Here is a 12,067-nt window from a genome sequence, read left to right on the forward strand (position 1 = left end):
CTGGATAAATAAGAATGGAACCAGGCAAGAGCAGCCCACCCAGCTGGACGACGGAGGAGAGGCGATGGAGGAGGATGGTGTGGTCAACCGTATCAAAGGCTACAGACAAGTCGAGAAGGATGAGGAGGGATAGTTTACCATGGTAACAGTAACATAGGATGTCATTTGTGACTTTGATAAGGGCCATTTCAGTGCTGTGGCAGGGGCACTTTATATATATATATATACATACACACACATATACTTTATAGACACACATGCACACTCTACTTTCATTATTCACCAATCATATTACACAAAGCATTTCCTCCCCAGATACCACCAAAAAGATTCCACCCAATCACACCTCGAGTTACAGCTGACACCACAGGACCCTCCCCAAGGAAAGCTTTTGAAAAGAGCGCTGCTTTAAATGCTGTGAATTCTGAGGTGAGTGTGTCACAACTCTATTGATAACATGTCAAAATAGAGATACCTGGGCCTCGACATGTCTCTGGGTTCACAGGCCCACGTCCCACCCATCTCCATCAGTGCTCCGCTCCCAGGCTCCAGGTTAACTTTCTTTGTATTTAAACCTTTATCGCTTGTAAATCACCGTAAACCCCCACCCCACCCACCCCCAACATCCTGCCCTGCTACCCTCACGTGCCGAACCTCAAACCAGCATCTACCTTGACCCGAAGCGCTGGACTCCCCCAGAACTATCTCCCTCACTGCCAACCCCACCAGTCATAGCCCAACCCCCTCCTCTGTCCATAAGCAATGTCGCAGGACAAAGAGCTCAAAATAAAATGAAGGGACTGCACCACATACAAAAGGCTGAGCGATTACCTGCCCAAACCTGAAATTCTATTTATAGTATGTCAACGTAGAGATACCTGGCCGTTTATCTTTTTGGCATCAGCCTTGGTTCAGTGGGTGGCACTCACCTGAGTCAGTAGGGCTTGGACTCCAGCCCCACTCCAGAGACTTGAGCACATAATCCAGGCTGAGACTTCGGTCAAAGTCCTGGAACTCCCTTCCTAACAGCACTGTGGGAGAACAGTCACCACACGGACTGCAGCGGTTCAAGAAGGCGGCTCACCACCACCTTCTCGAGGGCAATTGGGGATGGGCAATAAATGCTGGCCTCGCCAGCGACGCCCACATCCCGTGAACGAATAATAAAAAAAAAGTGCAGTACTGAGGGAGTGCTGCACTGTCAAAGGTGTCGTCTTTCAGCTGAGGCGTTAAACAGTAAGGTGGACATAAAAGAACCCAAGGCACTAATAGAGGAGCAGGAGAGTTGTCCTGGTGTCCCGACCAATATTTATTCCTCAACCAACACCTAAAAACAGATGATCTGGTCATTATCACATTGATGTTTCTGGGACGTTGCTGTGTGCAAATTGGCTGCTGCGTTTCCTACATTACAGTGACCGCACTTCAAAATCTACTTCAATGGCTGCAAAGCACTTTGGGACATCCCGAAGTTGTGAAAGGTGCTATATAAATGCAAGTTATCTATCTATCTCTGTACTGGGACCACTGCTTTTCTAGATATAATGTGGAGATGCCGGTGATGGACTGGGGTTGACAAATGTAAGGAATCTTACAACACCAGGTTATAGTCCAACTGTTTTAGATATAAAGTAATTTCTAGATATAAAGTAATGATGGACTTGGGTGTACAGAGCACAATTTCAAAATTTGCAGATGACACAAAACTTGGAAGGGTAGTGAACAGTGAGGAGGATAGTGATAGACTTCAAGAGGATATAGACAGGCTGGTGAAATGGGCGGACACGTGGCAGATGAAATTCAACGCAGAAAAATGCGAAGTGATCATTTCAGTAGGAAGAACGAGGAGAGGCAATATAAACTAGAGGATGCAATTCTCAAAGGGGTACAAGAACAGAGATCTGCGGGTATATGTGGACAAATCATCGAAAGTGGCAGGGCAGGTTGAGAAAGCAGTTTAAAAAAAAGCATACAGGATCCTGGGCTTTATAAATGAAAGCATAGAGTACAAAAGCAAGGAAGTCATGATGAACCTTTATAAAACACTGGTTCGGCCACAACTGGAGTATTGTGTCCAGTTCTGGGCACCGCACTTTAGGAAAGATGTGAAGGCCTTAGGGAGGGTGCAGAAAAGATTTACTAGAATGATTCCAGGGACGACATGGATAGACTGGAGAAGCTGGGGTTGTTCTCCTTGGAACAGAGAAGCTTGAGAGGAAATTTGATAGAGGTATTCAAAATCATGAAGGGTCTAGACAGAGTAGATAGAGAGAAACTGTTCCCATTGGCGGAAGGGTCAAGAACCAGAAGACATAGAATAAAGGTGATTGGCAAAAGAACCAAAGGTGACATGAAGAAAAACTTTTTTTTTTAAAGTTAGGATCTGGAATGCACTGCTGGAGGGGATGGTGGAGGCAGATTCAATCATGGCTTTCAAAAGGGAATTGAAAGGAAAAAAACTGCAGGGCTACAGGGATAGGGCAGGGGAGTGGGGCTAGCTGGACTACTATTGCATAGAGTCGGCATGGACTGAATGGACCAAATAGCCTCCTTCCGTGCTGTAACCTTTCTACGATATATGTTCCTATGAATAACTCGGTGTTAGTCTGATAATGCTCTATATGGAAATCATTTTGAGCCATTATTGGATATGCATTCCGTTATAAATTGAACACAACAGGAGTAGGCCATTCAGTCCCTCGAGCACGTTCTTCCATTCCAATAGATCATGGTTGATCAGTAGCTCAACTCAAATAACTCACTTTCTCTCCCTGTCCCTTGATACCCTTAGCAAACAAAAATCGGTCAATCTCAGTTTTGAAAATTCCAACTGACCCGGCATCCACAGTCTTTTTTTGGAGGGGGGTGGGGGGGGGACCACAATCCGACTGGTACTGTAGTTCATGTGTTAGAAGCTCATTTGTCAATAGCAGTCTCCCATTTATGCCCCAGAAATTACAGCACAGTGAAAATGCTCTAATTTTTTGAGCCTGATCACAATCTCCCATTCCTGATATCATTCTAGTGAATCTTTGCTATTCCCATTCCATGGTTCTTGACACAATAGGATACCCAGAACTGCATGTAAGTTTCAAACTCTGGCCTAACCAATAGATTGTACAAATTCAACATCACTCCCTTGCTTTTATATTCAATGCTTCTGTGTAAATAAGCCAGAATAACCATGTGTCATTTTTGTTCTACTTTATAACTTTTATAACCTTTAAAAATATCTACCTGCACCCTAGGTCTCTAAGTTCCTCCACTTGTACCAAGAGCTTTACCATTAAGGACATACTACCTTTCTCCGTTCTTTGTCTAAAATATATTACTCCATATCTCAGAGTTTGCCATCTCTCTACCCACGCTAATCAGTTTACATCTATCTGCAACCTTGTGCATTCTTCCAAGCCTCTTAATTTGGTATCAGCAGCAAACTTCAATATTATTATTCTTCTGCTGCTCCAGGGACTTGAGCACACAATCTAGGCTGCAACTTCAGTTCAGTATCGAGGGAGTGCTGCACTGTTGAAGGGGCCACCTTTCCGATGAGGGGTTAAACCGAGGATCCGTCTGCCCTCTCAGGTGGATGTAAAAGCAGTAGTCAAAGAAAAGCAGGGAGTTCTCCTGGTATTCTGGCCAACATCACCAAAAACAGATTATCTGGTAATTTATTTCATTTCCATTCGTGGGATCTTGCTGTGTACAAATTGGCTGCTGCGTTTCCCGACATTACAATAGTGACTACACTTCAAAAGTACTTTGTTAGCTGTAAAGTGCTTTGGGACGTTCTGAGACCATGAAAGGCATTATATAAATGCAAGTTCTTTCCATGTCAAGGTCATTTAGATAATGGAAAACAAAAGAAGTCCCAGCAAAGATCCTTAGGGTGCAACACTAGCCACATTCTGCCAACCTGAAAAACATTTAGTTATCCCTATTCTTGCCTTTCTGTCCCTTAACCAGGTCTCTATCCATATGGCTACATTCCAAGTGCCTTCATTTTCATAACACGTCTCTTATGCAGCACCTTATCAAACACCTTCTGCAAAACCATGTAAACTGTATGAAGGATGGGTGGGAGGCACTATGGAGAAGAAGTGACAAAGTGCTGGAAAATCAACACCCTTTATTTCACTGAAATCTGTTCAAGAAAGGAGAGAAGTATAAAAGGAGGAACCTATAGACCAGTTAGTCTAGCATCAGTTGTGTGCAAACTCTTCAAATCCATAATTCAATGATCAAATTAGTCAGCATTTAGAACTGCACGGGACAACCAGAGACATCCAGCATTGATTTATTAAAGGTAAATTGTGTGTGTCAAGTTTAATTGTCTCGGGGAGCGAGAGACAGTGAGGAGAGAGATGTAAAATTCACAATTTGCTCCCATGGGGAACTGCCTGGCAACACTCACTAGCTAAGGTCACACATGAAGACAAGGTACTGTTGAGTTCCTGGACCTGTGGAACTGTACCTAAGGAACTGTCTTCAGGAGCAAAAGAGAGGGAGAAAATTGAGATAAAAAAATTTTTGTGCAATATCTCCACAAACATTCTTCAATTTCCTATAACAGGATTCTGTCTGTATACTTGTATAATATACATCATACCAGCACTGGGGGAAATACCAGCTTTATAACTGCTTAAATATTTTGTACAGTACATGGAAACATCTTAAATAAATACAGAAATTGCTGCAAAAACACAGCAGGTCCAATAGCATCCAAAGGACAGGGGAACTTTGAGTGAAGACTCTGGCAAAACTAGGCTCTAATGAGAGCACTGAAATGCTCAGTGGTACTTTTTAGCAAGAGAATTAAAGAAAGGTTTATATTTTGTGTGTGTTTTTTTTTTAAGAATGTTTCTTTGTCCCTCCCCTTTTCTCAAAACCATCACCAGCCAAGACAGTAATGACTGACTCCTAAGAGCAGCATGTTAGGATCAGATTGTACACCAGCACTGTAGTAAGTGATATTTTATTAAAACAATACATGGAAATTTAATACTATCATGATGGGGCCATCTAAGTGACACAGGGAGCAAAGAATGAAGTTGACAGTTCAGAGTGTCTTGGTAAATAAACGTGGCAGATAGGCAATAGTGCAAGTGATATACAGATCAGAAAAATGTTGTTTAGCAATGTTATTTTAATCCTTTCCAAAGTGATCTTGTTCTTCTCGACTATATGAAACTCAGATCACTAAAACTTTAATTTATTAAACAGACCACGTTAGAATGATAACTTTGGCAAACTTAGTCTTTACTAATTGTAACGTGCTTGACTCATAACGGCACTCTGAAGTGGCCTAGCAAGTCAATCAGTATGAAATCGTTACCAGCAGCAAAGGCCCACCACTGCCTTCGGAGAGCAACTAGGGGATGGGCAATAAATGCCGGCCTTGCCAGTGACACCCATATCCCCAGAATGAAATTTAAAAAAAATACAGAATCCAAAGTTGTAATCCTGGAAATGTTGAGCGAGACTTCTTTTTAAAAAGTACTGTAAGTAAAGAAAAATTCTCACCTGGACTACATAAGTCAAAGTTTTATTGATCTGAATTTAGCATATACCTTTTTCAATAAGAACTAAGGTCACTTTATAAAGAACTTAAAACATCATTACACGTGGTAAAGTACCAATGGAGAGAAAGAGTGGCACTATTACTGACTCCTCCGACTTGAATCAGCTTTAAAAGGCTAATCAAAACAAGACTTGTAAAGGTGAGTATATATTTATTATGTACCATCTTCCCATTCCTATAGATTCAGAAGTGTGTCATGGAACAGTGGATCAGCTGCCCAACTCTAATCATCTCATCTTACCCACTGGCCAAAATAATGCCAGCTTAAGAACTGAAATCTAATAATTGGTAACATAATAGATCTATTGTACAAGTGACAGTCTATCCACAGGATATGATATCATGCAAGAATAACAACTTTAATAAGAAACTGGAAAGTTTGTTCTCGGAGGAATTCTTTTCAGTCAATCACCGATAATGACCAGAGTTCACAATTATCCGGGCCTCAGAGGGCAAAATAACCGCAATAAAATAAGGCACCAATGAACTTTGGCTCTTTTCGTTGTAATCAACCTACAATAGGGTGGTCAAAGTCCTCAGGAGACTTCAACTAGAATTCCTGTTGATTGTAGCCTTCCTTCACAATTTATCAAAGACATTCGGACAGCACGGTCACTAAATCTTCCTTTCACCCAATACAATAAATCAAAATTTATGAAAAACATTTTCCTATTGAATTGACAAATTTTATGTTGCGAAAATCTAGTTACAGGACCAAGCATTCAACAGTTGTACTTCCAACTATAGAAAAGGTACCAACAGACTGGTGCAGTACTTGTATGGACATTCAGGTACAGGATATTTTCAGTCAGCCTTTAATAACACAACCATAGTTCTAAACACCCAATCACAAGTCATTGCAAATACACAAATGCTTTCCTCCATTTCTATTGCCTGAATCCAGAATTGGACAGGAGTCTCAACAGTCTCCCAGTGGCAGAATTCTAGCACTAACCGTTATGAAAACTGCCAAGTATCAAAATAGGTAAATATGTGGGAGTGAGAATCAAGGCTGTTCCAGGACTTGTGGATCAATGATCAGTGGGAGTAAACAGTGATCATCTGAACTCAATAGTGTTACTGATGAAGGGATGCATACTCAATATCAATAACTTGTCTTTCTACAAATGCCTACTGACCTGTTGCAACTTTCCTGCACTTCCATTTTTATGTTCGACTGTGCTAGTGCCTTTCGAAATGGCACCTCAGACTGTATCTAATCTTTAACAGGACATAAGCAGGTTCTATACTGTGGAACTCAAACACATTTTAAATGATTGCTGGCCAATTAACAGTGTGTTTTTGTTCTGCATTGTACCAAACCTACAATAAAAGTTATTTTGCCTCTTAACAACAAGAACGTGCATTTATATAGCACCCTTTGGTCGTTTTACTACGTTAAAAGTGCTTCACAGAAGCATTATCAAACAAATTTTGACACTGAGCCACATAAGGACAGGTGAGCAAAAGTAAAGGGGTTGTGCTATCACCAGGAGGGGATGGATACATTTCCAAGAACCGAGAAAAGGCAGCAATGACCAGCAAAGATCCCAAAACATCACACTTGCAGTTGTTTTCACTGTTGTACCGACCACTTGTACAAAGTAGGGCACTTGAAGCAGTTTTGCAATGGCATTAGATTTCATTGTGCTAGCTATGATATAAATTAATCAAGATTCTCTACTCCTGATTATTGCACGTCATTTTTTTGAACTAGAAAAATATTCAATCATCCACTAATTTGAATTAAGCAACTTTGCATTCACAGCACACTGGAAGTTGAAACTGGGCAGTGTTTCCCAATTCAGTGCACTCAAACACAATACTGAGGACACCTGCAGCGATATCAGGGTGTAGTGGGTGTACAGTCCCACTTTATGGGTGTGCTGGTCCCAAGGTTTGTTGGATCATCCAGTCTCTAAATGTATTGGCTGAAAGTATGTTGGTGCTCAGCCCTCCACTGCCCTGCCCTGGGGTGGGGGTTACTCTCCATCCCTTCGCTCCCCTCCCCCCCCCCCCCCACCCTCGCCCCCCGGGGGGGGTGAATCTCTCTCCCCCCCCCCCCCCCCCCACACCCACGCCCTTCTGGGGGTGACTCTCTCTCCCCCCCCCCCACACCCACGCCCTTCTGGGGGTGACTCTCCCTCCCCCCCCACACCCTCACCCCCCCTGGGGGTGACTCTCCCTCCCCCCCCACACCCTCGCCCCCCCTGGGGGTGACTCTCCCTCCCCCCCCCACACCCCTCGCCCCCCTGGGGGTGACTCTCTCTCCCCCCCCCACACCCTCGCCCCCCCTGGGGGTGACTCTCTCTCCCCCCCCACCACCACTCGCCCCCCTGGGGGTGACTCTCCCTCCCCCCCCACACCCTCGCGCCCCCCTGGGGGGTGACTCTCTCTCCCCCCCCCACACCCACCTGGGGGTGACTCTCTCTCTCTCTCTCTCTCTCTCCCCCCCCCCCCCCACACCCACGCCCCCCTGGGGGTGACTCTCTCTCCCCCCCCCACACCCTCGCCCCCCCTGGGGGTGACTCTCTCTCCCCCCCCACACCCACGCCCTTCTGGGGGTGACTCTCTCTCTCTCTCTCTCTCCCCCCCCCCCCACACCCACACCCTCGCCCCCCTGGGGGTGACTCTCTTCCCCCCCCCCCCCACACCCTCGCCCCCCTGGGGGTGACTCTCTTTCCCCCCCCCCCCAACACCCTCGCCCCCCTGGGGGTGACTCTCTCCCCCCCCCCCCCCCCCACACCCCTCGCCCCCCCTGGGGGGTGACTCTCTCTCCCCCCCCACACCCTCGCCCCCCCTGGGGGTGACTCTCTCTCCCCCCCCCACACCCTCGCCCCCCCTGGGGGTGACTCTCTCTCTCCCCCCCCACACCCTCGCCCCCCTGGGGGTGACTCTCTCTCCCCCCCCACACCCTCGCCCCCCTGGGGGTGACTCTCTCTCCCCCCCCACACCCTCGCCCCCCCTGGGGGTGACTCTCCCCCCCCCCACACCCTCGCCCCCCCTGGGGGTGACTCTCTCTCCCCCCCCCACACCCTCGCCCCCCTGGGGGTGACTCTCTCTCCCCCCCCCACACCCTCGCCCCCCTGGGGTGACTCTTTCTCCCCCCCACACCCACACCCTCGCCCCCCTGGGGGTGACTCTCTCTCCCTCCCCCCCCCCACACCCTCGCCCCCCTGGGGGTGACTCTCCCTCCCCCCCCCATACCCTCGCCCCCCTGGGGGTGACTCTCTCTCCCCCCCCCACACCCTCGCCCCCCCCTGGGGGTGACTCTCCCTCCCCCCCCACACCCTCGCCCCCCTGGGGGTGACTCTCTCTCCCCCCCCACACACCCACCTGGGGGTGACTCTCTCTCTCTCTCTCTCTCTCTCTCCCCCCGCCCCCCCCCCACACCCACGCCCCCCTGGGGGTGACTCTCCCCCCCCCCCCCCCCACACCCTCGCCCCCCTGGGGGTGACTCTCCCTCCCCCCCCCCCCCCACACCCTCGCCCCCCTGGGGGTGACTCTCTCTCCCCCCCCCACACCCCACGCCCTTCTGGGGGTGACTCTCTTCCCCCCCCCCCCACACCCTCACCCCCCTGGGGGTGACTCTCTCCCCCCCCCCCCCCCCACACCCTCGCCCCCCTGGGGGTGACTCTCTCTCCCCCCCCCCCACACCCCTCGCCCCCCTGGGGGTGACTCTCTCCCCCCCCCCCCCACACCCTCGCCCCCCTGGGGGTGACTCTCTCTCCCCCCCCACACCCTCGCCCCCCTGGGGGTGACTCTCTCTCCCCCCCCCACACCCTCGCCCCCCTGGGGGTGACTCTCTCTCCCCCCCCCACACCCTCGCCCCCCTGGGGGTGACTCTCTCTCCCCCCCCCACACCCTCGCCCCCCTGGGGGTGACTCTCTCTCCCCCCCCACACCCTCGCCCCCCTGGGGGTGACTCTCTCTCTCTCCCCCCCCACACCCTCGCCCCCCTGGGGGTGACTCTCTCTCTCTCCCCCCCACACCCTCGCCCCCCTGGGGGTGACTCTCTCTCTCTCCCCCCCCACACCCTCGCCCCCTGGAGGGGGTGACTCTCTCTCCCCCCCCACACCCTCGCCCCCCTGGGGGTGACTCTCTCTTCCCCCCCCCCACACCCTCGCCCCCTGGAGGGGGTGACACTCTCTTTCCGCCCCCCGGGGAGGGTGACCCTCTCCCCCCGCTGCCGCCTCACCTCCTCGCACTCCTCCTTGATGGCGAACCTAGTGGCGAGCAGGTCGCAGAACTGGGCCATCCTGATGGTCTCCTCCCCGCGGGCCAGGCGCTCCTCCAGCCAGCGGATCAGGTGGCTGTGGTGCTGCTGGACCACATTCTCCGCCACCTCGTCTCGCACCTTGGCCGCCGCCTCCCGCAGCCGGTGATGCTGGAACAAGACCTCGGGGCTCGGCCCGCAGTTCAGGCTGAGGCTGAGGCTCAGGCCGGGGCCGGACCCGGACCCGGGGCCTCCTCCCTCCGCGCACTCCGGGCCTCCGCCGGCCCCTGGACCCGAGCCCGGAGCCGGAAAGCCGGCCTTGGCGGAGCCTCGCTCGGTGTCCTGGCCCTCTTCTTCCTCCTCCTCCTCCTCCTCGTCCTCCTCCTCGGCGCAGTCGGGCTGCTCGGCCCCGGCGCTGTCGGTGTTGCCCATCCCGGCCTGACCGACCCGGCCTGAGCCTTCGCCTCGCCGCTCCGCTCGCGCTCTCTCGGCCTTAGCAACCGCCGCCCCGGGGACTTTATTAAACGTGCGGCCGCTCGGACCCGGACTCGGCCTCGGCCTCGGTGCCCCCTCCGCAAACCCAACACCACCACCACCACTACCGGGTTCGACACACTGCCGGCTTCCGTGTCGCCTCACGACCCCGCTCGACACACTGCCGCAATCCTGTTGCTCTCGCTTTGCGACAGTACGAAATACGGGCCGTGGCACCAAAAGGTAAAATCCGAGCTCCTTAAAGGGACACTCATGTTGAAGTTCGCTGATGACTGCACAGTGTTCAGTTCTATTCACAACCCCTCAGATAATGAAGCAGTCCGAGCCTGCATGCAGCAAGACCTGGACAACATCCAGGCTTGGGCTCATAAGTGGCAGTAACATCCGCGCCAGATAAGTGCCAGGCAATGACCATCTCCAACAAGAGAGAGTCTAACCACCTCCCCTTGACATTCAACGGCATTACCATCGCCGAATCCCCCACCATCAACATCCTGGGGGTCACCATTGACCAGAAACTTAACTGGACCAGCCACATAAATACTGTGGCTACGAGAGCAGGTCAGAGGCTGGGTATTCTGCGGCGAGTGACTCACCTCCTGACTCCCCAAAGCCTTTCCACCATCTACAAGGCACAAGTCAGGAGTGTGATGGAATACTCTCCACTTGCCTGGATGAGTGCAGCTCCAACAACACTCAACAAGCTCGACACCATCCAGGATAAAGCAGCCTGCTTGATTGGCACCTCATCCACCACCCTAAACATTCACTCCCTTCACCACCGGCGCACCATGGCTGCAGTGTGTACCATCCACAGGATGCACTGCAGCAACTCGCCAAGGCTTCTTCGACAGCACCTCCCAAACCCGCGACCTCTACCACCTAGAAGGACAAGAGCAGCAGGCGCATGGGAACACCACCACCTACACGTTCCCCTCCAAGTCACACACCATCCCGACTTGTAAATATATCGCCGTTCCTTCATCGTCGCTGGGTCAAAATCGTGGAACTCCCTTCCTAACAGCACTGTGGGAGAACCTTCACCACACGGACTGCAGCGGTTCAAGAAGGCGGCTCACCACCACCTTCTCAAGGGCAATTAGGGATGGGCAATAAATGCCGACCTCGTCAGCGACACCCACGTCCCATGAACGAATAAAAAAAAGTTAATGACCAGAAGCTTCATTTGTTCGTGATGCTTAGCCAGTGTTTTATAAAGGTTTAGCATAACTTCCTTGCTTTTGTACTCTATGCCTCTGTTTATAAAGCGCAGGATCCCGTATGCTTTTTAAACAGCCTTCTCAACTTGTCCTGCCACCTTGAAAGATTTGTGTATGTGCACCTCTGTTCCTGCACCCCCTTTAAAATTGTATCATTTTGTTTATATTGCCTCTCCTCATTTTTCCTGCCAAAATGTATCACGTCTCTGCATTAAATTTCATCTGCCATGTGTCTGTCCATTTCACCACTCTGTCTATGTCCTCCTGAAGTCCGTTACTATCTTCCATATTGTTTGCTACATTTCCGAGATGTGTGTCATCTGCAAACTTTGAAATTATACCCTCTATACCCAAGTAAAGGTCATTAATATATATCAAAAAGAGCAGGTGTCCGAATACTGACCCCTGGGGAACACCACCGTAAACTTTCCTCCAGTCTGAAAAACAACCGTTCACCACTACTCTCTGCTTTCTGTCCTTTAGCCAATTTCATAACCACGCTGTCACTGTCCCTTTAATCCCATGGGCTTTAATTTTGCTAACAAATCTATTATGT

The 12,067-nt window shown here is 50.2% G+C and overlaps 1 protein-coding gene across 3 annotated transcripts in view; it reads right to left on the reverse strand.

Annotated features, from left to right (window-relative positions):
• Positions 1 to 10,407, reverse strand: part of zzef1 (zinc finger, ZZ-type with EF hand domain 1) — a 212,082-nt gene extending 201,675 nt beyond the window's left edge. For all 3 annotated transcript variants that reach the window (XM_068007936.1, XM_068007937.1, XM_068007935.1), the window contains exon 1: positions 9,779 to 10,407. In XM_068007936.1, the coding sequence (XP_067864037.1) occupies positions 9,779 to 10,228 (450 nt within the window). In that variant the 5' untranslated portion in view covers positions 10,229 to 10,407. The remainder of the gene's footprint in view (positions 1 to 9,778) is intronic.
• Between the last annotated feature and the right edge of the window lie 1,660 nt (positions 10,408 to 12,067).

This window comes from Heptranchias perlo, chromosome 28, assembly GCF_035084215.1.
Source record: "Heptranchias perlo isolate sHepPer1 chromosome 28, sHepPer1.hap1, whole genome shotgun sequence".
Classification (NCBI taxonomy): Eukaryota; Metazoa; Chordata; class Chondrichthyes; order Hexanchiformes; family Hexanchidae; genus Heptranchias; species Heptranchias perlo.